Source organism: Centruroides sculpturatus, unplaced genomic scaffold (assembly GCF_000671375.1).
Source record: "Centruroides sculpturatus isolate CEXI.00-Female unplaced genomic scaffold, Cexi_2.0 scaffold27, whole genome shotgun sequence".
Taxonomy (NCBI): Eukaryota; Metazoa; Arthropoda; class Arachnida; order Scorpiones; family Buthidae; genus Centruroides; species Centruroides sculpturatus.
This window is the reverse complement of record NW_019384318.1, coordinates 266166-280515: the sequence shown is the minus strand read 5'-3', so window position 1 is coordinate 280515 and position 14350 is coordinate 266166. Positions and strand designations below refer to the sequence as shown.

Here is a 14350-nt window from a genome sequence, read left to right as displayed (position 1 = left end):
ATTACTATTATTATTAATTATAATTAAATTAATATTTTAATAATTAATTTAGAAGATTCTGGAAGAAAAGAATTGATCAAAACTGAGACTCAAACCTGCAATGTCCACTTATCGTGCAGTCAAGTTGCCAGTTATGTTAAGCAGCCTTTGTCCAGAACTTAGTAGTAACATAGCCTGATATAATTCAGAAATTGTTTGGCTTTAATATATTTTATTGGGTTTAAGATGTTTATACAGTATTTGTAAATAATGTATACTTAATATAATGTAATATCTTTTTCTGGTGTAATGCTTGTCCACAGATTAGTATTACATTTTTGTATTTTATCAGTTCATTTTTAATAAGATTTAGAATATAATCAAAACAATCAAAGTTTAATTGAATAAAATTTCGAAATTTAATTTCATCATTTCTTAGTTCATTGTTAAGAAATTTTGAAGAATATTTCCTTCAATTCATTTTTGATTAATTGTTGTCAAACATCCTTTTTGTCGTCTTCTTGACACAGCTGCATCTATGCTACATAAAAACTGCACATGCTTTTCATCAATGTGTGGAAGATATCTTGGTTGCAATTGCAATAGGTTATCACATGCATGCATGAAAAAGAGTGTAGCAAGACATTTAGTATGCTTTGCTTGATCAGTGTATGTATATCATCTAACAAAATGAATTTGTTTGAAATTAAAATACTTTGTATAACAATGTTTTGACTTACAAATTTGCACTATATCATTTTTCCTTTAGAAAAATGTATTGAATAAAGACATTTTTTTCTGCATTAGTGTGCATTAGTCTTGCAGTAAATTTTTTTTGAAATTTGAAAGTGCTTTACCATTTTTCATCTGCTTTTGAACAGGAAGCAATTTCTCTTATGTTTTTTTATATTGTTTAATGCTATTAAAGTACATTTTTTGTTGAATTTTATTGTAATGGAGTATTTTAAAATTTTTACAGTACTGTACTAAATGCTTTATAATATATTTACCTGAAGCAGCTGTATTTTTAATTAATGTTTTCTTTTTGCTCAAACAAATTCATATTGACTCTCTTACAGCATGATTTTACACTTAACAAATATTTACTGTTAACAAAAATGATTCAGATTTTGATCTATAACTTTGAAGATGAAAAGCCTATCAGTTTTAAATATTCTGTAAGCATGTTAGCATTTCTTTCCTAATTAGTATTATAATTAACATTATTAAGATTATTTTACTAATTAAAAAAAATTTGATAATTTTGTCAGATACTTTCTATAATGTAATAATTGAATGACATTAAATATTTACATAACACAAATTTAATTAACACACAAGAAAAAACAATGTGTTAGCTTTGTACTTTTAATATTTTGATCCTTAATGAATTATTTTAAGTTTGTCCATTGATCAGTTAATTTTATAATTTTAGTAGATATTGCTTATTAATGAATTTTATATTCTGATAAGCTAAACTCCAACATTTGCATGTAAGATATTTCTTATTAAGAGTATTAAGTACTGGGGTTGGATGTCATGCCAACAGTTATCTCAATCAAAACTTCTTCCAAAACTTCAGACTATGAGGCGTTAAATATAATTAAAAATAATTTATTTTTGCGAGCGCTTTTGAATTGCCTGAAGACGATGTGCATATTTACGTCGAAAGCGCTCGCAAGAATAAATTATTTTTAATTCTTATTAAGAATTATATATTCTAAAATTTCAAAATTAAATCACAGATTAATTGTTCTTTGTATTTTTTGTATATAAAAGTAAATATTTAATGTTAATGTTATTTTAATCATAAATTTTTTTTCTTAACATAAAATATATTTTCTGAATAATTTGAAATTTTGAAAATAAATTATCAAAGAATATTTGAAAATAATATTGTACTGAAACTCCAGTATATAATAGAAAATTAACTAATAAAAGAAACACTGTCTTTTAGCATTATGTATGATAATAATTTCTTGAAGTACAGTTGGGCATTTGCCCAACTGTACTTCAAGAAATTATTATCTGAGAAATTATTATACTTCAAGAAATTATTATCATAATTCTGAAAGACTGTTTCTTCTATTAGTTGTATACTTTTTGGTATTGACTGTGTATTTATTATTTTTTTTAAAGATATATAATAAATAAGAATCAATTATAGTTAAATATCATTCATAAATAAATACAAGTTGATTAATTTATCAATTTTTTTTAATAGCCGAATCATCAATTTCAAAGAAAACAAATTTCCTATTTAGACCCATTGGTAAATAGATTCCTAGATGATTATTTAACAGATGATGAAGATACACTGAGTAATGCGTGGGATCGTCTTATGAAAGATAGCAGTAGCCGAAATATTCCACCTAAAGATGCAGAAAAACAGAAAGGAGTTGCCGATCCTGCTATACCTGCTGCAAAAGATCTACAATATATAAAAAATAAATCTTTGAAAGTGCCTGGATTGGTAGTAAATGATAAAACTTCAAACAGTAATAATAGTACTACGAATAGTAATAAAAGTGAAGAAATATTAAAATTGAATCGAGACGAATTAGATTTCAAGCCATGGTGTGAAATAACAAACAAAGAAACTATATCAGCTATACATCGAGCTACTACTCAGGCTTGTAAACAAGAACTAGTCAATATTACGTGCCTTATTCAACAAGGAAATTTGTATCCAAAGAGATTACCTAGATATTGTCCAATAGAAGGTAAGATTAAATTAAACAGATTTTTGAAATATAATTAATTATCAACATAAATAGTACTTGTAGTAGCCACTGATTATGTTGTTGTTACATCTAAATAAACAATATAATGATTTATTATTATTTAATAAGCTAAAACATTAAACCAGGACTAATTGAATATATTAAAAATAAATAAATTTGCTATTAATTATGCCTATTTAATTTTAATAGAAAGTTTATCCTAAATAATAGATAAATAGGAAAAGGTTTTAATTATATTTTTGATTATTTTTAAGAAATTGAATTATCTTTTGACTTCTCTGTATTTATTTAAATTTTGATCTAATTTCTTGTTTAAAGAAGGCTTTGTTGATACAGCACATAATGAAATACTCTAGAAGAGAGAGTAAAAAAAAAAAACAAATTCTAAGAGAATTATATTTTTTAAATGTCATCACTGCCTACATAGTATAAATGTTTGGCAGATTTCCAGCATTAAAAGTTTGATTAACTTACTTCAGCTTTTTATATTTATTTGATTCAAAAAGAAAGATGTAAAGCTGACAGAAGACACTTGGAAAACTTTTTATATTTTAACTGTTAAGACTTCTTTAACCAAGAAGTTAAATCAAACTTTTAGATCATTATTATGGACTCTACAGCAATTATTACTAATTTAAAATAAGTTTAATAATGAAATTTTACAATTGCTTTTAAAAAGTATTTTGGTTATTTTATACTTGTTCAATAAACATATTTTGTCAATTAAAAAGTAATGACCATTATTAACAATCAAATATTTTTCTTATTTTATTAAAAGCATCAATACTAGTATATTTTTTATCCCTTTATACTCTTCCTTTCTTCAACCTACACTCTTAAGTAGGCTGTACCCCTTTACTAATGATTATTATTATTATTATCATCATCATCATCTGCAAAAACAATGACCTTGGGCATCTTAAACTTGAAAATGTAATAAATTTAAAATAAAAGTAAAAATTTATTATTTTACAAATATTATAATTTAATTCTTTTTCAATTATTTACTATGTTTTGAATACAAAAAATGAATTATCACAATTGCTTGTTAGAACTAATTCTTTCTTCCTTTTACTATGATGAAATTATAACAATTTTTATTCTCTCTCATTAACATTGTTGATAAAACTAATAAACACAACTTTAAACAGTAAAATTCTTTAATATGCTAATATGTTAATGTTGACTATTGATTATATATTTTATTTTGAGTTATTATCTTTCCTAGTATTCTATGTTTTTTCTAATATATATGTAATAAGTGAAGTAAATTTAACATTCTTATAATTTTAAATGTTAATCTATATAAAAGAAAATGTTTTCTTTATCTACTTTTACATTCAAAGAATTAGTATTCCTTGAATACTATAATTATATGATATAATTAACTAATTAATTATATTCCATAAAATTTAATTTACATGTTCAAAAACATTAATGTTATTTGAATATTTGAATGTTTTGTAAACCTGAGGATGACTGTTTAAAAACTGCTGAAAGCATTAGTTTATTGTTAAAGTTTCTTGCTGGAATTTAGAAGTAATTTAAGTGTGTAGTTATTATAATTACCTTCTGCTTCTGCAAGTTACAAAGTTATTCAAAACATAAACATTTCTGTAAAAATACAAAAAATTAGAAGCAATCTTCTTGTTTGTTTTACACTAGAGGAATAAAAATTACATTTACACATTTTTAAGCTTTCTTTTGAATTAGTTGAAGGATCTTTTTTAATGTTGTTTTGTTTTGTTTTTTGCATGTTGTTCAAATTATAGTAAAAACTATGCTTATCACTACAATCATCTTAATGATTATTGTTCATTTGATTGAGAATAGAATTCAAAGATATCTGATATGGATTTTTTTGTTTGATTCTATTATGAGTGTATGCTGCTTTACTGCACTTTATAAACTGAAAAACACCACATTATCATTCATTTTATTATTTTGGGTGCTTTCGTTCTTAAAGCAGTTTTTCATCAGCAGTGCTTTCAGCTTTTTATCAATGCAGACATTGTTTTGATGGCTAAGAAAATTGGAACTGAAAGTGGAGCTTGAAGATGTTACAGAATTATAACATAAAATTATTGTCACTGCTGGAAACATATGAAAGGTCACTTTGTTGTTACCTGTTATAGAATTATTTGCTTCTCGCGATCTGTTTTTGACAAATGAACATTTTCCTATGCTTGAAGATCAAAGAAGATTGCTTTTTGAAATGGAGTCTGTTTCAGATGAAGGTTCACTTTGCATCAGTGAAATGTTAAAAAAAAAAATTTGAATATGTTAGCTTTATTGAAAAAGGAATTGGCAGGTTTTGAACAGATTGAAAATTTTGAATGAAGTTCTGTACTTAAAAGAGTAGTGTCAAATAGAATTGCATGTTATAAAGAAATACTTGAAAGGAAGTGTCAGTCCAGAAAGTAAATGTCTTTGATATTATATTTTAAGAAAATGGTACAGCAGCATAGTGTTAAATATAAATAGCATTTAACAGCAAGATAGTTATCATGCATCTTTATGAAACTTTTCACTGTCAAAATGAATAAGATGAAAGTGGAGAGCTCAGATGATGATATTTTACTCTCCTTCAACCTTTGTACAATAAATATGCAATTTTTAAGTTTGCATTTGTCAGTCATGATAAGCAAAAACCAAAAATATTTTAAGGTAAGCAATACAGCACATGCTATAATACATTTATTAATCATTAATAAATTTTACTTTTATAATATTCAAACAAACTTTTTTAAAATGAAATACATTGTCAAAAATATCAAAAATCACCATCCAATAAAAATCTAAAAGAGATTATTTTGAAAAAACAGTTGAAAATTTCACATTAATTAATATATAGCCTTGGTTATTCAGAAATAAAAAAAATCTTAATTTTTGATTATATATTTTGACCTGGCCTCGCCCTTGTCTTCTACAGCTCACATGGCCTATCTCAAAAAAAGGTTGGAGACTCCTGATGATGTAAGATACATTCTACGGCCTACATTATCTTGAATAATTAAGATTTTTCTGTATTTGGAAATTTTAGAGTTTATTTTTTGGAATATTTTTATTCTTAATTAAATGCAATTTAAGGCCATAGTTATGTGAAAATGCCTTATTTTTGAATATAATAATGCATTTTTAATTTTGAATTTGTTAGAAAAATATATTATAGTGCATACAAGATTATAGATACACATTTATATTTATATAATATCAGAAAAAAATTTTTTGTATTGATTAATATGATTAAATTTGTTTATTCCTTGTTCTATAATTGTTTTGTACATTTGCTCAATATTTTTAAGAGTTAATTTTAAAAATTTTATATGACAAATTTGTTATTTTTTAAATGTTTTATGTTTTAATTATTTTAAATATTTTTTTTTTATTTGTTTCATTGCATTAGGTGGAAAACAGGGTGAATATTTGGGTTGCTATGTTGATCGAGTGAAGAAACGCTTATTGTCTGGTTATGTTTTTAAGTTAAATAATAATACTCCTGCATTGTGTATTGATAAATGTCTTCGGTTTGGTTTTCAATTTGCTGGTGTACAGTACAGTGTTGAATGTTTTTGTGGTAATAATGTTCCTTCTAAAGAATTTAAAACTCATGCCAACAAATGCAATATGGCTTGCCCTAAGGAGCCACAAATGCGTTGCGGGGGATATTTAACTATGAATATTTATAGAACTGGTCTTCCAAGTGAGCATTTTTATTTTTTGATTCTTTAATTTTTGTTTATTATTATTTTTTTAATTGATAATTATTTTGAAATTATAATAAATTTTAATTTATTTATTTTATTTTTTTCCTTAGTTGTCAATTTTTCATTAAAACAGAAAATGCTGTCTAATCCAAGAATTTTATTTCTAGAATATTTTTGATTTATCATAATTTTAAGTTGTTTGGTTTGGTTAAAAAATAATTTTTAATCATTTTTACCATGAAATTAATTTGTTTTGGAAATATTAATTCTGAATGAAGAAATTGAATATATTAATTCTTAAAGTATGTTTTATTTATTGTAAACTGCATAATCAGTTGAAGAAATATCATAATATAAGAAGAAAATCTTATTTAACAATAGAAATGTTAGAACTTTCAACTTGTTATTTCTATTTAGCATTGCTTTTTCATCAATTTGAAAGTCCTAACATTTATTTATCATCATCATCATCCTTTATTAATCTTTAGGAAATCCTTTGATTAGAGGTACAATATAATAAACATAACTAAACAAAGACAAGTACAAAATTTTTAAACTTCAAACATTTAACATTAATTATCAATCTGTAACAATTCAATCTAACTTGACAAATCAGAAATTTCACAGTTAATGGAATACAGTGGGTGATCAGTTAATGAACAAATCGGATAACGAACACTTTTGCGAAAGATTTTTATGTTTGGACAATGAACATTCCACAGAACAAACACAGAAGAAGCGACATAAACTAATGAATACCGATTGGTCTTCCCTTGTCTTCAAGCAACAATTCGAAACTTTTCGGAGTGCAGGAGTTGACATCGACGCTCAAACCAGTATATACCGATCGGATAGTATTCCTCTGAACTTTGAAACTCTTTCTTGAAATTCTGGCCTTTTATTTTTCTGACAAAAACAATTCTTTTATGTATTTGAGAGACTGTCGAAGAGACACTCGTTGAGTTTTGCATCTGTTTTTTCTTTTTGAAAGGTGAGAGTATAATAGCAAAGGTAGAGAGTGGGCAGAAGATGCCTAATGTTGCTGGGCAGTATGGCGTGAACAGGTCTACAGTAGGCCGCAGTTCAATATTATTTAAGAAAGATACTGTATAATCAAGAAGACTTGAGCAGCTAAAGGAGTAACAAAAATCACATCTGAGAAATAAAGAACATCGAAGAGTTCACAATGGAACATGAAATGGATCTGACGACAGAAGAACACCAAGAACTCTTGAATGAAGAACGTCAAGAAACTCGGCGAGATATATTTTCTTCTGAAAAAGAGGATTAATGTCAATATCTGCTATTAAAGATCTTTTGAAGAAGTGGGAGGATGTCTGAACAATGGTCTTAGAATGGCATCCAAACCAGGTTGAGGCTTGGGGATTTCTACAATCGCAATGCTATTAATTACTTCTGAAAAATCCTGAAGAAGAGAGAAAAGCAATTGATATTAGACAGATTCTTTAACCCTTTCAAATGGAAAAAACGTGACTTATAAAAATGCAAGGCAGTCTATGTATGTATTTTTATTATTACATATAAATAAATGTAGTAAAAAAGCATATATTTTTTATTTTGGGGGGTCTCCAGAATGAATGAATTAAATTCCCATTAAAACCTATGGTAAATCGATAATCGGTTAATGAACAATTCGGATAGCGAACAAAGTCTAGGAATGGATTATGTTCGTTTACTGATCACCCACTGTATTTGGCAAGAGATATGGTCCATTAGGCTAGCTGAAATAGCCAAACCTAAATTCCTCCTACTAACACACTGTATCTTCATAATACTTTTAATGTAAATTTTCCATCCTTTAATTCAGTAAAATGTAATTCAAAAGCAGTAATATCGTGGATATCATGAAGAAAAAAACTCAGATTGTTACATAATCTGAATAACTGACTAAACCAATTGCAAGTGTATTTGTTTGGCTTCTTTGACTTAAAATGTATTTCCTTTAAATGTATGAGAGTTTGACCTAACAAAAAATTTTCACTATTAAGTTTAATTTTCTCCAAAATTTGAAAGATTTGTAAAATAGTAGATGTGATGCAAGCACAGTTCTAATCTGATCAAATAACTTTGTACAGTTCATTTTAGTTTTAATAATTTAATGAAAGCCAGTTGTATAAAATATATTTAACTGAAAGTTGACTGACTGAGAGCCAAGTTTCAGTTAAAGTAATTATTAAATTGTTATTAAAAATTACAAATGTTTCCTTTATATCTCTGCATATTCCAAAGCATTAAAATTTGAAGCATTGTCACAATGTGACAATGCTTCAAATTTTAATTTTTTTGCCTGATCATTATTTTAATTACTTCTAGTTTATTCTGCTTAATAAAAAGCTGTCCATAGCAATAAGTTTATATAAATTCTCACTCTAGGTATTTTATAAAATTAATAATTAATACATTAGTATGAAATAATACTCACCTTTTTCATTTTTCTGCTGCGTTTTGCATAAGCTTCAGCTATCATAATCATGATTTAAAACATACATATATTCTTAAATATAAATATCTTCTTGCCAAGAAAGTTTTTTAATACCTGAATCTTAACTTGGAATGAGAAAAAATTAACAATTATTAGTGATCCTTTCAATCCATTGTCAAAAATGTGGAATACTTCCTGTGTGTTGAAGACTTCATTACTGAACATAGAAGAGAACAAGGAAGTTAACTCCTTCTTTAATGCAACCTCTCCCTCTTTCTGAACATTATAAATGGCCAAATTGTTTCTCCTTGATTTATTTAATGCATTATCTATATAATAATCATTAGCTACGAATTTGTTATTCATCTCCTGAGCTATAAGATAGACTTTGATTAAACTCATTTTCTAAAACAGGAGTCTTATTCAGAATTTCCATATATGACTTTTAAATTCTCCAATCAGATCATTATCTTTCAAGTTTTTCATTAATTGAAGTGGTAGAACTAACATCTCTCAGATCATCTAACATTACCTCACAGTATTAAATTCACTTTCTAGAAAGAGTAAAAAAGACTGTTATTGTCATTCAGAATGTCTAACTGATAAATCTAAATCTTCAAGTGTGAAAAATATATTCACAGGTAAGAGGAGTAGAAGGGATAGAACAAAGCATTACATGGCACTTTCTTCTAAGTGATTGCACTCCAAAACCACTATTGACAAAGATCAATTGCACCCATCTGTTGAAAATATTTATTATGTTTTCTCCAATTCCAAGGTTTATAAAAGAGATTATTAAAATACTAGCAGTTACATTAATTCTGTTTACCTGGATTATATAAATTAGTCAATTCCTTGTAAGGTTAAAATTAATTCTAAATTTTCATGCTTTCTGTGAATAAATGATTTATCTTAGCTTTGTAGTAAATAAGCAGAAATTAATTGTATTAGTTGGCATGAAACAAACACAAGGGATTTTATTTGTAAGTTTCTGTGCATGCTATATAAATGAATAGAAAATTAATTTATATATACAGTATGTGTGTGAGAATGATCTTAACATAATGTTTACTTAATATTTTTTTCATATGTTTCATTATATGCTATGACTTTAACAATGTATACTAATAATATAAAAGCCATCATCTGTGTATGTGTAAATTCTTTATAACTTCAATTTTTGTCCAATTCAGATGAAATTTTGATTATATTCATTTTTATGTTCTGACAGAAGGTATAGGCTACTTATTTTGTGAAAATATTAGCTACAGAATAAACGTTTTATTGATTATGGATCAGTAATTACTTATCAGTAAGTTGCAGTGACATCAATGACTTCATTTAGTTCATGCTTGATAAATGAATTTTCCTTAAGTTGCATTTTAAAATACTTTGGTAAATGGTGTATTTTAAACTTATTTTATAAAATTTAAACTTTAAAAAAAGATAGTTGCTTCATCTCATTTCTATAATAAATTTTTAAAAATATCTTTCCATAGTGACCATGTGATTTTCTATTATCCAGTTGGAAGTAACGATCTATTGACCCTGTTATTTAGAAAATGTTATTGCTCATCTAACTAACATACACACAATTCATCTTTGTTTTATCAATATGGATTTAAAAATATTTGCTTGCTTTGTCCAAAAAAAAAAATGCCTAGGGGGAAAGTGTAAGAGTAAAATTTATCAGGTAAATTCTAGATCTGAAAAAGTAAGAACAACTGAAGGCCATGAAGTTTGACTTGAGCAACATCGAGTAAGAATGGCTTTGTCAAGTGCTGCAGAAACAGCATCACAACCATGTAGTATAAACTACTTAATTTGCAGAAATATTAGCAACTCTTCTTCAATTTCTTGAATCTCTACTTCCTCATAAAAAGTATTCTGTTATACTTGAAAGGAAATTTCTAGTTGAAAATAATTTTTGAATTTAATTTTACATTGCTTGCTGTTATCCCTAAAATAATAAATAGCAAGTAATATGAAATCAAATTCAAAAATTTTATTACTGATTATGTCATTGAATATGCATTAAAGTGAATAGATTTCTTCTTACAGCTACAATAAGTATAAAAATATAATTTATTAGACAATTCATAATTGGAGATTTGAAAGTCAAAAGGGTCGAAGCACCAAAAGAAATTAAAACTAAAGTAATTAATGAAACAATCTGATGAATAATATAAACTGAGCCTAATGATCAGTTTATATTATTAAAGGATTCAAGAGCCTAGCTGTACTTATCATGATAAGCATGTAGATTCTTGTTATGATCAGTTTATAGATCATTTCACAACAGTTACTTTAGTTTTTATTGTTTTTTTTTCCCACTTAACTTTCTACTCTTTAATTATTTTTTAATGTTTGCTTTAACATCAATAATTTCTACATCCTTCTGAAAATTTAAATATATATTAAAATAACTTTGTAAAAATATTTTAATACTTGAATGGTGTTATATTGTAATAAATAATTTTTTACATAAAAATTTGCAAAAACTGACTTAATTTTTATTTTTATTTAGAACCTATAAAACATGAGCCAAAATCCATTAATAGTATAAGAGCTATGGCTGAAACAGATACAGTTAGAATAGTATTTCTTTTGACTATTAATGGCCGTGCCGTCCGTCAGGTTCGTCGTCTAATTCGGGTTCTTTATCATGAAAGACATTATTTTTACATTCATGTTGATTCTGTAAGTTATATATTATTAGAATATTAAATTAATGTTTAAATCACTATATTAATGACATTAATTTTAATTATTTTTATTGTAATGATTTTTTGTAGAGATGTGATTATCTTTTTCGTGCACTTCTGCCTCTGGAAGAAAAATATTCCAATATTCGTTTATCAAGGTGGCGTCTGTCCACCATTTGGGGTGGAGCTAGTCTTCTTCAAATGTTATTGCGTTGTATTTCAAACATTATTGACCTGAAAAACTGGAAATGGGATTTTGTTATAAATCTCAGTGAAAGTGACTTTCCTGTAAAGTAAGAATTTAAAATCATATTTAGAACTTTGTGTTCATGTGTGCACACATGTGCATACATAATACTGTTTTTACATAAGAAAAAGAATATTAAAATTAATGATTTACTGTTTTCTTTTTAATATATTTGAAATGTTCAGGATAAAAATTAAATATTATGAAATTTCATAATTAAAAGTTTATTTTTTTTTAAGGTCACTTTCTTATTTAGAACGTTTTCTCACTGCTAACAAAGGAATGAATTTTATTAAAAGTCATGGTCAAGATACTCAAAGGTATTAAATTTGGAGATATTTTGAGAATTGATATTAATAAATAAAATATAAATTAATACTAAGAGTACTTCTTACTATAATTATTAAATCCAAAATCAGCATTATAGCCATAATCTTGTGACATATCATATCCATCAGAGAAATTGTTGGAATAATCAAAATTTGTTGCATTCATTCCTCTATAATTGCCATAATCATTGGATGGATTATTATAAGGACCAAAATAGGAATAATCTGTATTATCTGGTCGATATCCCATATATCTGTTAAAAGAATAGAAATATTTACATTAACAAAATAGCTCAGAACTATTGTTATTAAGTATTCCATATGGTAAATAAATAAATAGGTATAAAACTTTAATTATAGTTTTACAGAATTTACAGTTTAAACTCTTATATTTTTGGATAAATTAAAATTTTTTTTTCAATTCATAAGAATTTTCTCACCTGGTGTTTATAGGATATGATACTTCCCACTGATTTCTTGGCATCTGATTCATATTTCCAGAATACATCATATCACCAAACTGAGATGATCGGTCATAAAATCCTTAAGAGGAAATATTATTATTTTAAAATAAAATTATACAATATCTTCAAACTAATGTTATATGCATTTATATATAGAAAAAAGTTGTAAAAATTGGCATAATAACTTGTAAAAATTTGTATATTAAATTTAATATACATTTTTAATTTTAGAAATTAGTATAATTATGTATGGAATAATTTCGAAATATAATAATTTTTGTATGTATTTTGTATCCACAAAAAATTTCAGCAACTGGTTTTAAAAATCAATAAATTGTAATTGGACTAATTAAAGATTTAATAAATAGAAAACTACAGATAAGGAAATAAACTTAATTTCACTTTCTCTATTCATTCATCATAGCATTGTAACAAACTCTTCCAAATATATTGATCTATATATAGCAAACTTGTAATGAAGAAGTTATTTATGTCATCTTGATAAAATATATACAAATTATCTATAATAAAATAAATGTAAAAAAAAAAACAAAAGCAAAGAAATTAGATTCTACTGTATATGAATGAAGTTATTGATGACTGTTGATTTATAAGGAATGACAAAAAATATTACATATTATACATAAATAATTACAAGCGTATTAAAATTTATAATTAATTTGTTAATTATTTTAATATCTATCAATTTTTTTGACTTACCCAAAATACTCATCTTATATAATTAATGTATGTGCTCAACAAAAAAAATTGACAATTTTTTCCTTACATACTAATAAAACATTAAATTATGAAATTTTATAAACTCAATGTACCTTGGTTAAAATCAAAATTTCCATCACTACTTCCCCCTGCTTCCATATTCTGTGATCTGGGTCCATAACCATTACCACCCATTGTATTTCCTTGTCCAAAGTATCTTCCTCTATTTCTATAAAAGCAAAAAATTAGCTTGAATTTAAGAAACCAAGTGAATTACAATAAAAATTAGATATTTCTTAGCTGTGTAATACTTAATAACAATCTGTAATAATATGGTGAATATTGAATGAGATGATCAGAAATTCAACACAAGCATTAGTATATATTCCTATCCATCGAATAGAACTAATATTATCAGTGTTAAAAACTATGGAAAATTTTCATTATTATTAACATTTTCAGTATTATCATGGAAGATAACAAATTTGCCATCTTTTTGATTTATAAACATGGTGTATGTTCTGTATCAAAAAATCATAATTTTGACTTATTTATCTGAACTATAATTTAGTGTTACATTTATGCAAGAGAATCCTTTTTTTTATTTATAGAAACAATGTTCTATCCAGAATTTTTTTTGTTGGGTAGTCAATAAAACTGCCCCATCATATCAATAATCTTGTTCTGTCTTGAACAAGTTTAACAATGTATTTGACACCATAGTTTGAAATCAGTTGTCATTATTTTGGAATTGTTAGTTATTTTAACCATCTTTTTTTTAAGCTAATGTAAATTAGTTTAATATGACTTTTTTCTCATGTCACTTATTTAGGGATTTTTATGAATTTTTTGATAAGAAAAAAATTTTCATAAGTCTATATGAATATATTTTTTAAAACTGAATTATACCTTCAGTTTAAAAAATGATCATGGATATTATTCTTAATAATTTTGGAGATGTGGCTGTTTGAGTTACATCACAATATTTCCTGGGAGCAGATGCAGAACATGC

General features: G+C 25.6%; 1 protein-coding gene across 2 annotated transcripts in view; it reads left to right on the top strand.

The window, feature by feature from the left end:
- Positions 1 to 14350, top strand: part of LOC111624290 (xylosyltransferase 2-like) — a 52055-nt gene that overhangs the window by 13087 nt on the left and 24618 nt on the right. Inside the window, exons 2-6 of one of the 2 annotated variants that reach the window (XM_023367104.1) lie at positions 2204 to 2702; positions 6130 to 6426; positions 11401 to 11573; positions 11669 to 11871; positions 12065 to 12145. In XM_023367104.1, the coding sequence (XP_023222872.1) occupies positions 2204 to 2702; positions 6130 to 6426; positions 11401 to 11573; positions 11669 to 11871; positions 12065 to 12145 (1253 nt within the window). The remainder of the gene's footprint in view (positions 1 to 2203; positions 2703 to 6129; positions 6427 to 11400; positions 11574 to 11668; positions 11872 to 12064; positions 12146 to 14350) is intronic. The other variant, XM_023367112.1, reaches the window with a different exon arrangement.